We start from the raw sequence: 22,944 nt of genomic DNA on the forward strand, positions 1-22,944 counted from the left end.
ACAGTAAAGCTGATTGTTGTGTCTGAATACATCTGTATTTTAATAGTTTACCTTTGTATACCTAAATTAATGTTACATGTATAAAGTATATGCATATATGCACGTACTTTCAAAAGCATTTATATCCAGTAAAACTTAGACATAAAAAGAAAAGCAATTAGCAGTTGTTTTCCTGGCATGGAAAGTTGGAAAGGTACAACAGCAGGGAATTGCACAGTGAGGTCTGCAATAGCCAGCAGTCTGGACTGAACATCTGGCAACGTGTGCTATAGCATCCTAACCTGGCCAGAATTTTCTTAAAACAGGCTTAAATATTTAGGTTTACTTTTTCATTAAATATTTAAGCTGGCGTCAGCACAGCAAGCAGAGTCAGGTTTATAAATAATCACAAAAATCCTAAAAGTTTTTTTAAAGGAGATCTCCAGACTTTCTCACCTACTTTTAACTTGATTGCTTTTGATTTTTTTTTCTTTCATTCATTGAACATTTTAAAAAAAAGAATAGTTCAGGATTTTTCATAGTGATTATTATAGAGTACAGATTAAACCACTTATTCTGTTGTACCTTTCTGGTCACAGTCTCAAAGCAGTTTTCTTTTTCTATTCCCTCACATTTTCATGCAGATTATTTTGACTTGCCAATTCTCATTAGCTGGAAATGAGGTGGAAAATAATGAGAGCAAAACAGCTGCCATATTTCTTGCAGGCCAATTTAGTAGGTCTCTGATCTCATACACTCTGCTAATAGGATTTAAACATTGTTCCAATTGTCTGTCTACCCCTAAGTCATACGTACTATCGAGCCATCTGCACAATGCATTCTGACTCATACGATCTTATAAACTGACACTGTCATATGGGACCAATTGGCTATTCAGCAGAGAGTCTGTTTCCTTTATTAAAATTAAAAGCCATGTTGATTTTGTGTGATAAATCAGAACAAGTGCTATGTACAAACATACTTAAGAATAGTGGACAGTTTGTCTGCAGAACCGTAGGGTATGGACATCTTTGGAGAGTTCTCATGCACGCTTGGACTTTACTGATCTACCTAGCCAGAGAAAGCAGTAAAAAATAAGATTGGTTGAGTAAAGATAGGGGTTAAACTGCCTTCCCAAAAGGCAGCCAGATTTTTTCATCTTTTAATTAGTAGTACTAATGGGAACTTCAATACTTTACTCGAGACAGATCCTGGAGAATTTAGGGGCATCTCAGCCCCATGTTCTCCAGATGATGTAGATCACGGGTGTCAAACTCGTAAGGTCATGTTGCCATCATGTGACATTTCGTGATGTTTTTCCCATTCGTGGAACGGGGTTGGGTGTGGCTTGTGCATGATGCATTTGGCCCGCAGGCCACCAGTTTTACACCCCTGATTTACATTATCTATTCCTCTGTTGTGGGAGGGATGTTATTTTGGTCAGTTTGGTAAGTGATCAACACTGAGGAAACAGATGGATTTTATTGCTTTGATTTCTTTCAAGCCTGTCTATGGTTTTCAGTACTAACCATAGTGTCTCAGATCACCTGGCTGAAATGGAATTTTAAGGCTTGTTCTGTGGTCAATGGCAGGGGTGTCAAACTCAATTTCATTGGGGGCAGCATCAGGGCTGTGGTTGACTTCAGGTGGGGTGGGTAGCCAGTTGGACCCCACTTTCTGGGCATGGCCAACTGGATAGGCACTTGATGCCACTTCCCAAACTGCTGGCATACTTCCTCTTCGCACTGTGTAGACTGGGCCAAAGCCTTGATGGCCTGACATTTCCTCTTCATATCGGGCAGAAGATAATATCCCCTGGCAGCCTGAATAATTTGCAATAGATTTTATATATTTACAACTCCCAATTGCCTCACAAACTCCCCTGTTCTTTCAGTGGATTTCTAAGAGGAGAAAACTTTTTTTTAAAGGACACATGAAGATTTGGATTTATTTGCTGAGCATATATTCAGAGATATCATGTTCCTTAATTTTTACCCTGCCCCAATTTGCCTAAGTCAGTGGTGAATCTCAGGAAATAGCAAAATATTATATCCCATTCTGAATGACATTGCTACATTCCTATCATAAGAATGTAAATATATTGGTAATTTTGTGCAGCAGAGATACAATTTTGTATTTTAAAAAAAATATTAAATAGAGTATTAATTAGCATTTGTTGTTATTTTGTTATAGTCATTCCATTTTTTCTGTTGACTTCTAGCTAGAACACATTCAGAAGCATATATGGTATATGTAAGTAACTTTTCATTAATATTTTAAAAATGATCTTAATTTCTTGTAATTATGCCTTGAGTACAGAAGAGCTAGAGTTTCCTCTTTTTTCTAAAAATGAAGATCATCATTATTCCTTAACATTTAATAATAGTATTTCTGTTTCATTATGCATATTATTTTTAATAGTAGTGACATCATTCAGGGAATAAAACTCTTAATTTTCCTGGAAAGCTTGTGTTAGAACTAGTATTGCTCAAAGAGTAATACACCATTATTCCATCCTATAATAGAAATATCTTTCTGCAAACAATTTACATTCAATATTTTTGTAGGGTTCTATTAACATTAGATATGACAACCAATAGAAACTAATTAAAACAGCTTCATTGTCTTGGAAAGGTTCTTAATTTTAAAGAATGGAATAAACTATTTGATATACTGTTCATATTAAAATACTGATTCAATATATCTGATTTAAGCTTCTAAGAAATAAAATCAGTGGCAGCAAATTTATTATTACGTGATTATGCAGTATTTTGAATGGAGGCTTTGGAAGTAATTAACCAGTAACCATAACTGTGCATCAGAGATCTATAGATCAAAATTTCCTTAGGTGTTCAAAGAAGGTCACCATATCCTTATGGAGAATTTTAATTTCAAATCAGCCTCCATGTGAATTTGCAGTCAGTACTTGCTTTTGTCATTTTCTCTCTCTTGTGATCATCACAAAGAGGAGTTGTTGTGCTTCTAATTAATAATCACAGGAGCTGTTTGGAAATTTTAAACTTCCAACTTTGAAATAGTTCTTGTGCTCTTGCTAACAGCATGAAAACTATTATTTCTTTTGTTCTTTTTATAATAATCCCCTAACACTGCAATGGCTAGAGCACCATGCAGCGTTACCAAAATATGATAGTAATGGAAAATAATGCAAAGAATCTCTTCTGAATACCAATTGAGATTTTTAAAATATCTCTGAAAGGTGGGTGGGGGGGAAGACAAACAGCCTCTTCTCCTCCATTTGACTCTGCACTTCTGTTAATTGCAATAGCTAGGATATTTAATTTAATTATATATAGAAGTCAGTATTTAAAATGTAGAATTTGAATCTAAATCTCTCTTGGTTAGAGGCAAAATGCTTGAGGTCTCTCTTTGGGAGAATATTTTTCTTTTATACACTAGCATAATTTTTTTCTCATCTCTCTTTCTCTCTCCCTCCCCCCTCTCTCTCCCTCCCTCTCTTTCTCTCCCCCCCCTCTCTTCCCTTTCCTCTCATCTAAAGAGGGGGTAAGAATGAGCCAGAACCAGAACAACCAATTCCTCGAAAGGTCCAGATTCGCTCTCTCCCTTCCTTGGAAGACATCGATCCTGATGTTCTAGATAGCATGCACTCATTAGGTTGTTTCCGGGACAGAAACAAACTTTTACAGGACCTGTTGTCAGAAGAGTAAGTACTCTATGTATCATTGGTTGAAGGTATAAGAAGCATCACATGTGTATTAAAGGAAATGAAACAATTTACGCAACAATTATAGTTCCATATTAAAGAGGGGAAACAACATTTTTAGCCAGGTGGCATTAGAACCCTTCCATATATAGAATCATTAAAGGGAGAAAGGATACATAAAAACATAAGAAATGAAGTGAACCATCTATTTACCAAATATTCTGTTTCATATAGTGGCTGCTATGCTTTCAGAAAGCTGACAAACCTGGATAAATGAGCTGAAACTATCACTCTGTAGAAAGTGGTAAAGTGGTATTTAAGAATAAACAGCCTACATCAGGAGTGTCGAACCGGCCGCCCGCAGGCCAGATATGTCATGTCCAGGCCACGCCCACCCCAGCTCCACAAAGGGGAAAAAACATTGTGATACGTCACATGATGGCAACATGTCACAGCGAGTTTGACACCCGTGGCCTACATTATTTCATTATTTGCTATTAATAGCTCATTCCTCCAAAAATATAAACAAACTTTTCTTAAAATTTTCTGAATTGGTAGACAGCACATTTGAAGGTAGTGATTTTCATAGAGTACATTGTACACTGTACAACATAGTGTAACAATCTTTTCAAATACAAGTCTGTAGATCTCTCTCTCCCTTTCTCTCTCTCTCTCTCTCTCTCTCTCCCTCTCCTTTCTTTATCAGAATGTATCATTAACTGGTATGTGATAAAAAATGTATTTTTTTTTGTCAGATTACATGTTGAATTTCCTCAACTTTGCCCATTCTATGTTTTTCTAATATACTGACTATAACTGATCATCCTTACCTAACATGTCCATGCAGACATTAGATTCTGTAATCTGAAATGTCTGGTGGGCACTTGATTTGGGAACCTTATTCTATCTTTATTGAGAGTTTTCTTGAAGAATGCTGAAATTACTTTCAATTTAAGTCAGTCCCTAAAAATGGTTATAAACAGATGCATAGTTACTACTCTCAGACCTTTTCTGTTTCAGTTAATATAATCTAATATGACTCCCAATTTTAAAAATACATTATTTGGGAAAATTTAGTATTCTTTCCTTCTAACTGTATTTGAGAGCACTATCAAATGAATAAAAGTTTTCCGTAGCATTACCTAGTTATAAACATTTAGCAATCCAGGATATCTAGTTAGGATTATTCCCCATTTTTCTCAAATAGAGGATTGAAATTCAGAAAGAATTTACAGCAGAGGGATGACTCAGATTGGAAGGTCATTCCTTTGGAGTTTAGGCTGGTGTTTTTCAACCTTGGCAACTTTAAGATGTGTGGACTTCAACTCCCAGAATCCCCAACAATGGAAATTCTGGAAACAAAGTCCACACATCTTGAAGTTGCCAAGGTTGGGAAACTCTGGCTTAGATACTCAGCACCATATAACATCAGTACCAGAAGTGGGTTCCTACCAGTTCGCACCAGTTTGGTAGAACCAGTTCATCAAATCTACCGAACCGGTTAGAAGAGGTTCCACCAGAAAGCAGGCCACACCTACAGAAGAGGTTCCAAAAATTTTTGAAACCCACCACTCACACACACACACACACACAGAAAGCGAGAGAGAGACTCACACAGAGAGAGAAAGAGAAAGAAAGGAAGAAAGAAAGAAAGAAAGAAAGAAAGAAAGAAAGAAAGAAAGAAAAAAGAAAGAAAAAGTGAGAGAGAGATGAAAGAAAAAAAGGAAAAAGGGACAGAGAGACAAGAGGAAGGAGAGAGAGAGAGAGAACACATGGCCGGCAAGCCACTCCCACCAGGTCACATGGCTGGCAAGACACTCCCACAAAGGAGGCCACACCCACAGAGTAGGTTCGAATTTTTTTTGAAACCCACCACTGATCAGTATCATGAAACAATTTTTACACCAAGCTTCAAGCTGCAGATGTAGCTGATGAAATTGTGTATACAAATGCTCTTTGATGTAAAAAAAACCCAAACACCGCATGAACACATGTTTGAATTACAGATATGTAGATTAATAGTTGAGCAATATATATTATCTTACAATTATATATATGTAGCAGTCCCTGATCAAAGCAAAGCTTTCACCAAATACTGAGAGCAATACATTTTGTTGGAACCCCATGTTCAGTGACTTCCACAGTTTGAATAAAGCTGCATGGAAAGCCGCATTCTACTCTCTGTCCTCTGTCCTTCACTAAACTGCCAGGCATTGAACGTGATTTTTCATGATGACCTTAGAGAGTCATGTGGAAGTAGAGCATATTTTATGTCTAATATGCATCAACTGATGTCTGAAATCAGTTAATGCATAATAGACATAATAGACATTCTGAAATAGAATCCAGGAAGGACTACATAATATGCTCCTTTCATATATTTCAATTAGCTCTTAACATTCTACTGTAGGCAGCCCCTTTAAAAAAAATGGGTTACTAAAGGCATGTAAATAACATCTGCATTAGATCTTCATTTCATTCATTTATTTGATAAACCAATTTATATAACCACCCATCTCACAAACAATGAGCCTGGGCTGAATACAACAGAACTAAAAATAGTATTTTATACAATCTTAATATTTAAGATACGTGAGCACATTTTATTTAGAAAGTTCCACATTTTACTGAAGAATGATGTTGATATAATGCTATATTTTTTCTAGGGAAAATCAGGAGAAAATGATTTATTTTCTACTCCTTGATCGGAAAGAGAGATATCCCAGTCATGAAGATGAGGATCTTCCTCCTAGAAATGAAATAGGTATATATATATATATGTATTTTTTTTAAAAACCATATCTTCTCTTAAGTCCCTCTCTTTTGGCTGCCCTTATTGAGAGCAAAGTCACATCCCCATTCATTGTTGTTGACAAATGTGTAAAATTCTAGCTGATGAAAATGTTTATTTGCATTCAGAAAATCCAATGTATGAACAATAGCTGCTATAATTTAGAAGAGCTTCTAAATGTACTTTAGTAGATTACTAACTCCTTAAGCATTTTGTACTTACCTAGTATTTTCCTAATCACTGAAATAAAAACATATTTAGATGAGAAGTTCATGATCACATGGAAATGCACTTAGAGCTTTGGATTGTACACACATACAGACAAACACTTGATGGAAATTATCGAAGTATATTTTCTGATTGATCCACCCGGCTTCTTAAACTGAATTGTTTTGTACAGCTATAATGTTATGTAACTTCGTGTTTTGCCATAAGGGAACAGATCAGATTGTACCTAATATTTCAACTGATTGGATTTTCTCTTCAATGCAGGTATACCTCTGTTTTTAAGGTAGCAATTTCTCCAGCTTCTTCAATTTTGATGATACATCATGCTCCTTATTCATACATAATGCAAACTATATTCTATATTTCTTTATATAAGAAACAAAAACACACTCCTTAAATGTATTAGTTTTGTATTCAAGCTGGATATATCTGGATGATGTATCATCTGATTTTAGAATTCAAATACATTATTATTCAAGGGAAGCAGAGTGAATGAAGGCAGCTCTTTGCTCATTTGTCTTTAGAAATGTAGAGCAAGGTGGTGTGTGAGTGTGTGTGTGAAAGAGAGAGACAGAGAGAGAAAATTATCCATTCAATATCACTTCAGACAATCAATTGTTTTGAGATATTGTTTTCTTCAAAGATACATATAAGTGCTCTCGTTTCCCGTGACCCGACAAAAGCACGAACGTCAAAAGCGCGCCGACAACAGCGCGTCGACAACAGCGTGCTGACAGAAGCGCGATTTAAGTTAAGGTAAGGTTTAGGGTTAGGTTTAGGGTTAGGTTTAGGGTTAGGTTTAGGGTTAGGTTTAGGGTTAGGTTACAGCGCGCTTCTGTCGGGGCGCTGTTGTCGGCGCAGTTTTTTCGGCGCGGTTTTGTCACCGTGGTTTAGTCAGGCACGCTTTTGTCGTTCGCGCATTTGTGGTGGAACCCTCGTTTCCAGGTGGCTATTAGCATATAAAGGAAAAAATATCAGAATATGTAGTAATCACTTAACAAGGGTAACTGGGACTGGCAACGTTGTTGCTAAGCGATGCAGTCTTAAACATGAATTTGTGTGACTACTCAAACGATGGCAGTTGTGGCAGTCCCAGTTACCCTTTAGACAAATATCATGCAGTTGTAACATCCCACAGCCACATGGTCATCATTTGCAAACTTGTGCCAGCTTCCTCATTGATTTTGCTTATTGAAAGTCAGCAAATGGTGACCATGTAACCATGGGGCACTGCAATAGATGCAATTAGAAGGACCCATCAAAAGTCCATCTCATTCAGTGCCATCATAAATTTGAACAGTCGCTGAAGAGATGATCATTCAACAAAAGCTGTCTGCAATAGGTACAAGATTCAGAATACTAGAAATCTATATTATATTATTCTCATTCTTTTAGGCTCCCTTCTTGTTTTTCATTGTCTGCAATCTGCATCTTGTGATGAAGTATTGACCGAGATCCTATAATGGGATCATAATGTCACAGATCTGCAATGCCTGCAGATATCTACTTATTATTACTATTTGCAGTTTTCTAGGGTAAAGCATCAAATGTCTATTCTTTTTAAAAGTTTTAGTGCATGGTCAGCAACAATAATACTTTGTAAAGAAAACATAAGCATAAGATATAAAATGTAGCATTAAAAAAGAAAACTAGAATGTAAAGATAAACTCTGTAGAGAAACAACTCAAAAGTTCTTGTTTGGACCTATGATTTCCTTTTTGCATTATCTAAGCTCTATTTTTTGGTGGTATATGTATGTTATGAGGTAAGCTACTTTAAAAAAAATGCTTTAGGTATATGATGGAATGACAAGAGTAAAAATGACCATGTATGAGATACAGAGATGTGGCAAGAGTTTAAATAGTTTTGGTTTCTATAAGGGTCCTCATCCCCTCTGTTGAGTTTAGAAAATAAACAGAAGGGACATTGAGTTTTACCATTCCAAGAAATCTGAGTCATTTCATAACCTTGCTAAGTTGACTGCATTATCTCTGCATAAAGACCCTCCCAGAAAACGTGTGGACTCTCCAATGCTGAACAGACATGGCAAGCGGAGACCAGAAAGGAAGTCCATGGAGGTTCTAAGTGTGACAGATGGAGGATCCCCGGTTCCTGCCCGCAGAGCAATTGAAATGGCACAGCATGGACAGAGGTAGGTGGTCCCAATAGCAAACAAGAAGAAAATTATACATGCCATTGAGAAACCACAAGAGCTGGTATAGTGGCTCAGTCATTTTTATCAGCATCAGTCTAGGTTTTTTTGCAAGAAACATAAATTAATCACAGAAAGCCTCTTTGCTTGTTATTGTGTCCTCTTTCTTAATCTTTTGTTTCTAACAAGCATTCAGACCATTGCTAGGGAGCAATTTATAACAGAAACCATGTAAAGGTTTCATAGGCTAGGTAAACACCAACAAAATGGAAATGCTGTGTATTCATAATTCTGATCCCTTTTATAGTACAATGGGCTATAAAAGGACTAAGGTTAGGGTTTTTTACCCTCTAATGAAATATACTAGCCACATTGTTGAACTAAAATTAAATGGCGAAAAAGTTCATAAAAGTTATATATTCAGATTTATGTTGTGTTTTGACTAGGATCACATTGCAGAAATAAAAAAAAATATCATATGGATATGTTACATAGAAATGTTTTAAGAGACTCTATTTTTAAATATTTTTCAACACCCATCTTTTGGTTCTTTGCAGCATGAATTCATGGTCTCAAATATTATCTTTATGCAGGAAGAATGTTATTATCTAGAAACTTACTTCAGCCACTATAGAAAAAGCACGACTGCTTTAACAATTCCCAGAAATTCTGTACTATTCAGTTCCCTAAGGTTTTTCCTAGTTGGATTCCTTGCTAATTATTGTTATTTTAATTCTAATGTACAACAAATGGATATCAAAAAAGGAAAACATATCATTTTCTTGCAGAAAATGTCATGATGCATGTAGACCACTTCTGCCACAATAGGTTAAGTTAAAATGCTGAGCTATTATTCAGTTTGCAATCATTGACATCTTGCCTTAGTTCCAGACCATCCTGGGCATGGAAGATTTGACATATCCCCAAATAATCTAGTATTAGCATGCAAGGTTTCAGAATTTAAATACCACCAATTTGTAGTTTCTACATTACCATCCTCTGTATGTGAATTGGATATTTAAGATAGATCAAGATAGGAGTAACCAACCAAGAAGGGAAATCTGGGAAGAATATTTTTGCCATATTCTAAGATTATCTTACGTTTGTCATGTTATATTGGGTTGTTTGTATGGTACCAGTGACTTTAACATTTTCATTTGTTCAAATGTCACATTACAAAGTTGCATATTTTACTAACCTCAACCTTTTTTAACAAAATTATTTTTCTTTATATATAGTTATTTTAATAGTGAAAAGCATTATAGCTGAAATCTGTGGATTTCCTCTGAGTTAGTGAGATCTTTTCTAAAGTAATGTTTTCTGAAACACTACATAAAATGACATCACAGTAAAATATAGTCCGGGTTTTATGATATAACAACTAGTAAGAGCTGCGATAAATGTGGGAAAAATAGGTAGGCAAAGCAGAAAATATAAAAAAAGGAATTCATAATTTCATGGTGCTGTTGCACGGTGTTCTGTGCCTTTGTGCATTCCTTATGCCACTTCATCCTCAAGTAACAAACACAACAGTGTGTTCATTCATAATGAGTATAAGTTTGTTCGTTAACACAAAGTCCACCAAATGAGAAAAGAAACATATGGACGTAGAGTCTACTATGAATTTTCATGTAACCTGTAGAAATCATTTTGAAGAGGATAGTGCTACCTGGAAGAGCATTACTTTCAGTGAATAGCTATGCTACCATTTCCCCAAACAATTTAGACACTGTAATACTGTGATCAAGGGACCGGAGAGGGGGAGATCTCAAGCTGAGAATTTTCATGATCCTTACAAAACCATTACATGTAGGATTTACTGTTGGAAACCACACCAGTTAAAATGACTGAAATGCAATGTGGTCTATTCCTGGTATGTATCAATAAGTTGTTGCATAAGTAAATTGAAGAACATGAGGGGAACATCCCCCTCTCCTACTAAATGAATATCCCCTTACAAAATCAATGAGGACATTTCGTTAATAAATTCACTTTCAGCACCATTTTCATATCTTTTAAGAAGTTTCTTTGGAGTGTGCATTCATAGGTCACAGTGAAACTGGACAATTATTAATGGCCTCTGCAAAGTGATTAAGCCTTGCTTAGAAGTAGTTGTGGATACGTAGCTACGGTATTTATTTTTGTGAAAAGCATGCCAAAAAATAAGCCTAAAGCTGCCTACCAGCATAATTTTGTCTCCAATTTGCTCGTGTCCATCTCTGCTTAAAATACGTTACCATGCATTGTCTTCCTGAGATGTATTAAATTAAGTATATGTTGGTTTCAGCAGTTGCCATTCCAAATGTCCTGTGAAGAGAAAATATAAGTTTATATCTTCTTTCAAAACCTCGTATTATCTGATAGTTCATACATTCCATGCCTCTTCCCTTTCTGTTCATGATACCCAGGAAGATTTGCCTGTGAAAAAGATGAATGCCTTGAAATCAACTTGGTTTTTGATTTTTTTTCTCCCAATAATCTCGCTTCCTCTAGTTGCTGTTTTACTTATTGTAAATTTCGTTTCTTTTTATTCCTTCTCTTGTGAAGACTTTGGTACTTTCGGTTGTTCTTGTTCCATAATCTAAACTCAGCTTTTCATTTTCCCCATGGTACATTAATACCGTCGTAGCTGCTATTTTCATGGTACATTTTCCTGTCACGGAATTTTTTTTCAGCCCAAAGATTGCTGTCAAAGGCTCAAGGCTTTGTGTTAGATCAAACAAAACACTCTAGAGCTGAGGTATATTATGAACTGAAAGGAAAAAAAGAAGTGCTTCCATCAACAAACTGACATCCTTTTCTTCCTGACTTCTTTACACTGATTACTGAAAAGACAGCTACCTGACACTAGGATCTGTTCTTCTCCATCTGACCCACCTGTAGGCTTCACGCCTGACATTTATTTATTTATTTATTTATTGAGGGCTTGGAATATTTATGGCTTTTCTTTGCAGATTAATGGGAGCAAGTGAAAGGATTAGCGGGAACAAGTTATGTACTTCGGAGGCTACTTTGAGTGGCCGAGCTGGATTTGCATTCTTCAGATCTTGTTCAACATAGTAGCTTCCTTGAAAATTGGCATATCTCACTACCATGTCTCTGACAAGTATAATTCAGGTTTGAGCCAGCACTTAGGTGGTAACTGATGTTTGGAGAGGCCAAGTGCAAGAATGGTTTGTATGCAGTGACCCTTATCTCACATCTCATGTCAACAAGATTACTAGAATTTTAGTTTACTCCTTCACTGGAAAAATTCAGCCTCCCCAGTAATACACCCTTCTAAGCAAGGAGCTCTTAAAACCTTCCAGTATCAGCACAGAATTGGGAAAGCAATGTAGCTCTCCATTTCAGATATATTTTTGGAAGGGAAGTGGGTAACTTTGGGTGGGTGGAACTGCGTCAGGTGAACCTCATATGAATGTCCACATCAGTAACTCTTTTTTCTCACTTTGTTCCTGCCATAGTAAAACAATGTTCAGTAAAAGCCTGGATATCTGTGAAGCCAATCCCACATTCAGCAAAGAAGACAGGTATAAAACACCAACAATCTGTTCCTCTCCTTTATCTCACTTCTATTCTTAAAGATGCAGTACTTCCCTTTTCTGCTGGGGATACATTTGATTTCATTCTTTGGAAAGAAATAACTCAAGCCAGCGATTATTTCACCTTCACACTATAGCATAGCACTATATTTTGACCTAACAGTCTCTGTATGGTTTATGTCTACGCTGTAAGATTCCAAGATCAAATAAAACAGGCTACAGCTGAGGTACATTATGAACTGAAATGGGAAAAATTGCTTCCAGCAACAAATAACAAGCAGAGAATAGGGAATCAGAAGAGGTAGTTCTTGTTTAGCAACTGCCTTATACAGTGACCATTTACAGTTACACAAAAAAGTAACTTTGGGACCAATCCTCACATTTATGGCCTCTGCAGATCTGTAAATCAAAGGAAAGTTAAGTACAATCATAGTTTCAATTAGCAACCACTTCATTTAATGACCGAGTTGCTGATCCCAGTTTGGACAAAATGAGCCTGGGAGCCCAGCTTCCTCCATTCCACTAAGTTCCTTTGATCCTTCTGCTACTGCCCTTCTTCCATGCATATTGACAATTAAAGTCAAATTTGACCCTAGTGAACAATTTAACCAACCTCAAATAAGTTTCATTTGACTCTTATGTCTGGGATACAGAGAATATGTTAGCTTATCTCCTTGATGTTTAAGAATAAGCTTTGAACTATGAAGATCAAGCTTTCTGTCAGATAATGATGGTTAATTGGTTCTTTTCTTTCACAGTTTTAGTCTGGGGTCACTCCACATTTTGCTGTGCACATGCACATTTTGCATTTTCAAAGAGACAGAAATTCTTAATTGGAAAACAGACTTAATAATATATTAACAGGCAGAATTTCAACAAATATATGACATCTTGTAGCAACCCATTTTTTCCTCTAGACTGCTGAAGATTTCATTGTAATTTTTAAAATTGTTGATATTTTTAGGGTCTTTCAATTATGTTAAGGAACTCTTCCATCATTAATATTTTAAAAACTATGCGTACATTTAGCCAGATAGGGGAGCCAATTAACATACCCTTAAAATCATGCTGAGTTTAACCGATCATCTCAACAACTTTTTCTATAGTCTGAGAAAGTTCTAAGTCAGCCTCAGCTGCTTCAGGAGTGATACTGGCGTTCAGTCCTGTATTGCAATTAAAGCTTCTGACCTAGAAGCTCTTAACTTTACTCTGTGCAGCATCAATTTACCTGCACAGGGAGAAAGAGAAAATATTTCCATCATGCTCATAGGCTAATGCAGCCAATAGGCAATTTAGAGGAAAAAGCAACAGCAGAAATACCATTACCAACAGGTATTGTAGGCTTCTTTAAAATCTTTAAATGACCTCACAATGGGGTGTGGGTTTTTTGTTGTAATATTTACAGCTGACCTGAGAATTATATTAGCATTTTTATTTTATATTGAGATTGGAAATCATGATTTGAGTACATTGTAGGAGCAAGATATGGAGACATTTTGTCGCAATGCTATACTAAATCTAATGTTGAAAATAGTCCCCTGAAGTGAACTTGTGCAAATCCCAGTTCACTGTAAGTTCACTCTGAAATGCTTTATAAGATCATTCCATTAACTTCCTGAAAGTTAGAACAGCTTCCCATTTTAAAGTAGTGGAGAGAGGAGTTTTGCCTCTCAGCAGATGGGATGGTCTGGCAACAAGCAAGGCACTCTGTTTTATGAGGAAAGGAGGGTTGTTGCCAAGATCTCATAAACTGCTCATAAGCTGGGGAGAAATAATGAGCTGCTGTTTGATGTGATATTCATCAGAGAATTCCTAAGCATTGTTGCAAGAGCCAGATACTTGATGCAAATTTCAGCCTGGAGTGACTGTAATACAATAGGATTTAGAAAACCTATCTATATGCTCAGAGTTCTTGCCAGGCAGATCACATTTTTAACCCACCACCCTTGTGGTTATTCCCCCCCACACACACACACACACATTTTCCTCTTGCTGTAAAATCCTTTGTTGTAGTAACCAGTAAAAACCCTTTTCATGAATAGTCCTTTTTCTCAGAAAGGCTCTAATATTAGCACATTCACCACTACCCTAAAATGGATCCTCATCAATGATAAGCACTGAAAAGCATCCAGGACCATTTTCTTGTAAGCACTGGGTCCCAACTAGTGGAGAGAGGGCCTACTTTATAAGGATCGATAATATATCTTAAAATAGGCTACATAGTTTTCTCAATAACACATGAAAAGAAAAAGGCTAAAAAGTAAGCATCCTTTTTAAATACAGAAATATGGAAAAGGATTGATGATCTTCACGTTTATCTTGAAGTCCGCAGACTTTGTAGACACATAGATGCAGTTTTCTTGGCTACAAAAACAGAGGTGGTTTGCCGTAATCTCATTTATCAATTTCCTTGGCTGGATTGAAATTTTGGGATTTCCATTAGTCTTCTACCCAAGTACTACCCAACCAGTTACCTTCCGAGCCCTGATCAGATCAATAAGGTGCTGGAACTTACTGAAAACCATAAGAACAAAGCAAGCATTTTTTTAATGTGTACCTTAATGAAAGGGTTGTTAAGGGAACAACCACAAAAAAGTAAGGTAAGGAATTAGAGCTAATAAAATTAATGAAAGAAAGAAACCCCACTGAAATATTATCTCCTTGGGTTACTGAATCAGAACCTTGAAATGGTACCTGCTCAGTGTCTTATTTTTTCTCTCCCTTTTGATTCATTTTTAAGAGGAATGCTGCATCTTTAAGAATCCTAACTTCCTAGATGCACACAATTGTTTTGACAGCTAAGGCCACTTTTCTTTCTGCCCTCTTTTATCCCTATTTCTTCTCTCATTTTTGTATTTTTTCCCTTTTACTTTCATCATTGCATTATTTTCGGTGTCATTCTCTTGTTTTTGTTTCTCCCTCTTAACCTTGCATTATTTTTTTCTTCATTTTGTATTTTTTTCTCTCTCTCTCAATTTTAAGTTTCCTTCCTTCCTTCTGGATCTTTTAGTGCTGCTTCTATATCTGGGTTGCTGTGGCTCAGTAGTTCACATGCTTTCATTCTTTAGGAAATGCACATATCTGCGCTGCTAGGTTTATTGTTTTGGGGAATTATTTTTATTTAAATAAAACTCATTTTGCTTCTTTCTATCCCTCATTGTCAATTTGATGTCCATTTGCATTGTTAAAGCACTTCCTGACTTTCTCTTTCTGGAAAACCTATTAAGATTCTTTTAAGCATTTGTATGTCCATGTTAACTATCTGAATATTTCTATTTACTTTCCCTGCATTGCTTATTCCTGCATATGTAGAGCCATATGGTCATCGATGTATTTCTAGAGAATATAATGATTTACTTGGAACATTAGATGATAATGCTTCAATGCTATAATAGCCAATGTAGCTCTTTTTATACTCCCAAAGTAAGTAGTTTTGTAGCAGAATGCTTAGAACTTGAAATGATGCATTTTGGGTTAAAAATGTAAAATGCAGTGTTATATGACCATTGGCAGTAATAGTCAAATAAGTATGAATTAATAAGAAACTGAACTATGGCATTTAAAAAGATTAGTCCCACCTCAAATAAATATCTGCAGGTTTTCAGAAGAGTAGAATGCCTTTCATCTATTTGGTTGGTGAGTAAGACATTATTTTAAATATGGTACCCATGCAAAATAATACTCACTGTATATTCAAATGAATATGGAACTAGAAGTGCACACTCCAGAATATGTTTTTACCTCCCTAAATCATGCCCCCATATTTCCAGGGTAATGTATTAATGGTGTATCATTATGTCTAATCTTATTGTTTATTTGCACATACAAGCAAAGCCACCAGTTGTGCAGGCCACAATTTTTGAGTATAATATGATCTCATCATAAGCTGGAAAACATAAAATCAACAGTAATAATAATATCTGGGGCCCTATGAACTGTATTTCTAACATTGATAGATGCTTTATTACAATATCAAATTGCAAAAAGTCAAGGTATCTATTTTCAGAAACTCCAGTTCTAGGGAAATATTCCATTAGCTCATGTGGCTCTTGAACCAGAGACAACCTGTGGGGAAAGCTGCTTCAAAATTATTATATCCTATATATTCAAGCTTTGAGAGGAATGTGGGAATCACAATGCCAGGAAAAGTGGAGACAGTTCTAAGCTAAACTTAGGAAAGTGGTGTGAACTGATAATTCTGTAATTTGGTGCTATTTATCGAACTTACTAGCATGTAAAAACTCATGAATAATGTATTCTGAAAAATAATATTTTTCAAAAAAAGAATTTGTGCCCTCCATGGACCGCACTTGACCATATGTTAGGAATCATATGCCAGGAAAATGGTCACTAATAGGAGGCAAGACTGAGAAATAATAATACAAGGCAAAAGGAGTGGGGGGAGGACATAATTTAATTGAAATTGAAATTAAATCCAGTTATGCAGGTGTAACTTTATTATGGTTTATGACCAATCACATTTGGTAAAAAGACAGAGAGCAGCATAAAAGAAATTAAAACCCTAATATTATGACAATATTTTCCCACATAAAGTACTGGTGCCTGTAAGAAATTTTGCAACTCCCCTGAAGAGGTTAAAGCTCCAAAGTCATTTAGAGTTGAATGGTATTAAAAGATGGATGGATGGATGGATGGATGGAATTAAGTTAATAAAATCATCTCCCGAATAGATGAAATTTCTATTATATGGAGTCATCAGATTAGAGCACAGATTCCTATAGAAAAGATCTTAAAGAACATGTTCCTTCAAATCACAGGAGCACATCGTTCTGCCAAAGGGATATTATTGTGGCAGGCAAAATATTAAAGCAGGCAAAATATAAAGTTTAAAGTGTATTAGATAGATAATCTGAATTGGTAATTGGCTGGCTTGGTTCCTACTTATCTGACCAATATGGGTGACTTAGACTGGCCTGAAGGGCTACACTTGTTGTTAAACTGCAGCTCTAGGTTTCAATAGCCCCATGGCCAAAAAATTAAGTCCAATGTATTGTTTGCCTTTGCAGATCACTGATGCAGTTAATATTACTCTCTATAGGTTCTGTCACAATAAAATTACAAAAACCAGATGGCTTCTAAGGATCTACATTCAAGGCTTTTAAAACTTCATATGAGTGTGGATTCTCAGTTTCGGCATCCCTGACATTAACCAAAATTCTACAGAGATATGATTATAATTATATTTCTCTACATTTTTGTCATAATCTCATCTTTGTCCCTATATAGTATCAATTACACACTTAGGAAGTTCAGAAGTTTCATGTAATTCATTTACTTATTTAATGAAACAAAACAAAACATTTATTTATTATGTTTTGTGTACAAATTTATACAACTTGCACAAATTATAGAAAGCTATAGAGGTTCCCATATTGCAAACATCTGATAGTGATAGTAGTTGCAAAAATACTGATAATTCTTCGAGAAATATCTAGAGACCTATCATCTAAGCTAAAAAGTCATTCTCCATTTTATGTTTTAATATGTGTGTAATAACTTCCCAGATTTTCGTATTGCTGTGTATACATGTAACAGGATATCATGTGTGTGTGTGTAATACATATAATGTTTTCGTAGATTTTCACGGGTATATGTATGCAGGTCTTGGCGTATTCAGGTCTTTTCCCATGTAAGATTGACAGTATCTTGGCGACGTTTCAACGAGGTCACACTCGTCATCTTTGGCTTTGCAAAGGCACCAGTCTGAAGATGACGAGTGTGACCTCGTCGAAACATTGCCAAGATACCGTCAATCTTACACAGAAAAAGACCTGAATATGCCAAGAGATTGAGATTGTCTTGGCAATGTTTCAGCAAGGTCTCACTCGCCATCGTCAGGCTGGGTTTTGGGCTTAAAGTGTGATCAGAGCTGCCATCTTTCTATAAATCTTGGTGTGGTGGGGGGGGTAATGGAGTGCTGACTTTGTTTCAGTAAATGGAGTGATTGGTTGCGTGGTTGTATCATGATTGGTAGATTGGTGCTGGCTGTGTGTACATTGTTGTTTTGTGTTGTAACAGCCTGGGTGGTGGGTGGGGCTTGTTTGTTGATTAGGACTGATTTCCAGATGTTTGGTAGGCAGGAGGTATCGTCATGTTTATTCATGTTGTGGGGGTGTTTCTCTATTTCAATACCTTCCATAATTATTATCTTGTTGAAGTGTTCTGTTTTGGAGATTAACCTGGTTCCTTCAAAATTAATTTCATTTCCTGTAGCTTTAAGGTCCTGGAAAAGGGAGGACTTTTTTACTTTTTTTCTTACTGCGTTCTTGTGTTCTGCAATGCGTGCATTTATTCTCCTATTCGTTTGTCCTATGTGTGTTGCAGGGCAGATTTTGCATGGTATTTCATAGACTCCTTGGTTTTCTAGCTGGATTTTGTCTTTGGGGTTTCTTAAGATGTTGGCTATTTTTGGGTCAGTGTTGAAGGCTGTCTTGATATTGTTTTTGTGGAGAATTTTTCTGATTTTATCTGTGGTGCCTTTGATGTAAGGGAGGAGGGCAATGCCGTTGTCCTGTTCTGTGTCTTGGTTTTTTTGGGGAGTCTCTTTGGATTAGGTTCGTAATTGTTTTTCTTTGCAATCCGTTGGAGATTAATACGTTTGTGGGAGTGTGTGATTCAGTTTTCAGGTGGTCTTTGTCGGCTAGGCATTTGGTTCTGGAGATCAGGGTCTTGGCTACAGAGTGATCTGTGCAGGGTGGTGATGGGATTGTGCGTTTAAGTAGCAGTTGTTGTGTGTGTTTTTTCTGGTAGATGGTGTGTCCTAGGGAGCCATTGGGTTTTTTGTAGATTAGGACATCCAGAAAGGGAAGTTGGTTGTTTGCTTCTATTTCCATGGTGAATTGTATTTTGGGGTGTAGGCTGTTGAGATGTGTGAGAAAGTTGTCCAGTTTTTCTTTCCCGTGTGGCCAAATCACGAAAGTGTCATCAACATATCTAAACCAGAGTTTGTGTTTGTGTTCAGAATTATCTAAGGCATTAGTTTCAAAAGTTTGCAATGACGGGTGAGAGGGGTGATCCCATGGGTGCTCCTTCTATCTGTTTGTATCTTTGTCCATTATGGATGAAGTATGTGTTGGTTGGCAGTGGTTGGTCAGGTCCAGGATGTGTTTAGGGGGGTTGTGTTTGTTCTGGATAGCTGTCAAGGCTTCTTTTATAGGCACTTGGGTGAAAAGGGATATGACATCGAAGCTCACGAGTAGATCGCTGGGTTGTAGGTTTTGTTTCTTTATTGTTTTTATGAAGTGGAGTGAGTTTTGTACATGTGAGGTGATGGATTCTGTGTAGGGTTGGAGTTGTTTGGAGAGGAATTTGGCAAGATTCTGTAGAGGTGAGCCTATGGAGCTGACTATGGGTCAGAGTGGTGTTCCTTCTTTGTGACCTACTCGTGAGTTTCAATGTCAAAACCAAGGAGTCTATGAAATACCATGCAAAATCTGCCCTGCAACACACATAGAACAAACGAACAGGAGAATAAATGCACGCATTGCAGAACACAAGAACGCAGTAAGAAAAAAAGAAAAAACTTCCTCCCTTTTCCAGCACCTTAAAGCTACAGGATATGAAATTAATTTTGAAGGAACCAGGTTAATCTCCAAAACTGAACACTTCAACAAGAGAATAATTATGGAAGCTATCGAAATAGAGAAACACGCCCACAACATGAATAAACGTGACGATACCTGCCACCTACCAGACATTTGGAAACCAGCCCTAATCAACAAACAAGCCCCACCCACCACCCAGGCCGTTACAACACGAAACAACAATGAACATAACAGCCAGCACCAATCAGCACCAATCTACCAATCATGATACAACCATACAACCAATCACTCCACTTACTGAAACAAAGCCAGCACTCCATACCCCCCCACAAGATTTATAGAAAGATGGCAGCTCAGATCACACTTTAAGCCTAAAACCCAGCCTGAAGATGGCAAGTGAGACCTCGCTGAAAAGTTGCCAAGACACTCTCAATCTTACATGGGAAAAGACCCGAATAAAACAAGACCAGCATACCTACACCTGTGAAAAACTATGAATATGTGTGTGTGTGTGTGTGTGTGTATATATACATACATACATACATACATACATATAATGTATAATATGTGTCTGTGAGTGTGTGTGTCTGTTTACGTCAGTGTTGACTCATGGTATCTACCTGGATAAGTCTCAGCAGTTTTTGGGGGGAGATTTTTAGAAATGGTTCACTATTATCTGCTTCCTTGAAAGAAAAAGACTGGCCCATAGTTACCCATCTGGCTTCCTGCAATATCAATCTCTCTCATACCCTGCCTAGTGGAAAATGCAAAAATGTGTATGTTTCTTTGTACTCTTCATTTTTGTATTCTTCCCTGTGCATTGTCAGTTTTAACTTTGTATCTAATTCTCCTAGGATCATATCAGTATTATGCACAAATATTTTCCTCAATATAAAGAATTAATTTATTTATATAAGTAACTAAATAACAACTGTTAAAACTAAATTTATTTCAAAATAAGAAAATAAATGGGGGAAGAGATCTGTATCAGAAATACTTAAGGAATGTAATTTCTTAAATCTACAAGAAGTTACTTTTAGCTCAAAGTGCTCAGTTTGGCTCAATGTCCTATCTTACCATCTCTCATATACAGATAGCTCTTGTAAGGATAAAAAAGAATGGAAGCCTCTTAAAGGACCATAAAGGAAAAGCTGGAATGCCCTAGAGCAGGGGTGTCAAACTGGTGGGCTGGATATGTCACGCACAGGCCACACCCACCCCAGCTCCTCAGGGGGAAGAAACATCATGTCACTTGACGACAACGTGACATGGAGAGTTTGACACACATGCCCTAGAGCAAGGGTATCAAAATCCATTTAATTGAGGGCCGCATCAGGGTTGTGTTTGACCTCGGGGGAGGGGGGCACAGGAGGCATGGCCAGGGTGGGCTTGGCCAGCTCAACATCACTTGTGTCGGGGGCACCTGCACTCCGCCAGTGAAAACAGGCTCCCGAGCTCCATTTTCAGCTCCAAGGCCCTCCTGCAACCCTCTGCCAGCAAAAATGGAGCTTTGGAGGGCCACATTCAGCCCTCCCAAGCTCTATTTTCACTGGCAGAGATGCCACAGGTGAATCCTTAACTGTTTCCAGGGCAGCCCCGCAGGCCAGATCTAAGCACCCCGTAGGCCAGATCCGGTCCCCGGGGCTTGAGTTTGACACCCCTGCCCTAGAGCAATCACCCCTATTTCATGTGCTGTTTCTCATTTCTGAATTAAATTTCAGGATTTCTTTACACTTTCCATTTTGCACAGGTAGAATTAATGTATTATATGTTACAATAAATGTGCGAAAAGTGTGTGTCTTTTGTGCCTGGAATTTGGATCGTCCTCCATAGAAATTTTGTTAGATGGTGGGTGGGATACACAAGAGAAAAATGGTTAGTTATCCTAGCTGAAAGTAAACTAATATTAAAACATTTAAATGAGAAAGGAGCAGTGAAATTAGAATTTAGGGATAAACACATAATATCCAAGCAGGATTAGTTCATACTACAGGCAGCTATTTCTGCTTCTGCTATTATTTCCAACTTGAGTCATAGTAAAATTAACAAACAATCTGTGCCAATGCTCCTCTTACCACATTTATTTCAGCATATTGTTTATTATCTTCAATCCAACAGAGAAAGTAATTTTTATAATCCATGACTTAATTTTAATAAAAATATTGGATACTAACTCACAAGTCAGGAAAAAGTAAGACTTGTATTAGGAATTTGAGATATAATATGTTTGGAATTATTAGAAGAGTATCAAATGAGATATGGAGAGTCATGCTACATTGCACATTTTGTATTCATAAAGAAACTTCCCATGCTGCATCCTCAGTTAAAACTTTGTTTACTGGGCACGCATTGTCATTCAGATGTGTTTGTTATAATGATCAACACATTTAATATTACATCAGTTACAGGCATACAGATTTGAAAAAGAGATTTCCAAAATCAATCTTTCTAGGGTATAAAAAATATTGAAGAACAAATTGTGGGGCGAGTCTCACCTGTGTTTGATAAATACACTAGAACTTGCTATATTTATTCATTTTACACTTACTCTACTTGCCCCAATTCCAAAATTACAAGCAGCATGGGAATTTTGTGTATTATAAAACTCTCCCTTCCCATAAGAATTCCCCAATCATACATTCATCAGCAAGAGATGCTTGTGGCAAAGAAATTATGACCATGAACAGTTCTCCAAACAGTATTTCACTCTGCTTTTCATACTCTTTTCTCCACCTGTTTCCATTTCCTTTTCTTTTTTTCTTCTTCTCTTTTTATTTCCCTCTGCCAAGGATGACGAGTGCTGACACCTTGGGGTAAGCTCCAGTTTTCAATTATACCTGTTGTAGAATCTTTTCTCATTTGGGGGGAAAGATTTCTTGCAATGATCCCAGTGTAAACATTCATTATTGTGCAATCAAAAATATTTCAGGAAGAAATATTTTAGTACAGTGCTTTGATGGAAGGGGGAGGGTGTTCCCACAGGAGTGTGTACTTCCTTACCTTGA

The 22,944-nt window shown here is 36.9% G+C and overlaps 1 protein-coding gene across 13 annotated transcripts in view; it reads left to right on the plus strand.

Moving 5' to 3' along the window:
* Positions 1-22,944, plus strand: part of BRSK2 (BR serine/threonine kinase 2) — a 454,430-nt gene that overhangs the window by 371,313 nt on the left and 60,173 nt on the right. For 6 of the 13 annotated variants that reach the window (XM_087716534.1, XM_087716471.1, XM_087716476.1 and 3 more), the window contains exons 9-14: positions 2,201-2,232; positions 3,497-3,661; positions 6,328-6,425; positions 8,682-8,832; positions 12,297-12,362; positions 22,729-22,752. In XM_087716534.1, the coding sequence (XP_087572660.1) occupies positions 2,201-2,232; positions 3,497-3,661; positions 6,328-6,425; positions 8,682-8,832; positions 12,297-12,362; positions 22,729-22,752 (536 nt within the window). The remainder of the gene's footprint in view (positions 1-2,200; positions 2,233-3,496; positions 3,662-6,327; positions 6,426-8,681; positions 8,833-12,296; positions 12,363-22,728; positions 22,753-22,944) is intronic. The other 7 variants (XM_087716542.1, XM_087716505.1, XM_087716547.1 and 4 more) reach the window with 2 other exon arrangements.

This window comes from Thamnophis sirtalis, unplaced genomic scaffold (genome assembly GCF_051295495.1).
Source record: "Thamnophis sirtalis isolate CommonGarterSnake01/CBP01778 unplaced genomic scaffold, rThaSir2_p1.2 scaffold_1, whole genome shotgun sequence".
NCBI classification, from domain to species: domain Eukaryota; kingdom Metazoa; phylum Chordata; class Lepidosauria; order Squamata; family Natricidae; genus Thamnophis; species Thamnophis sirtalis.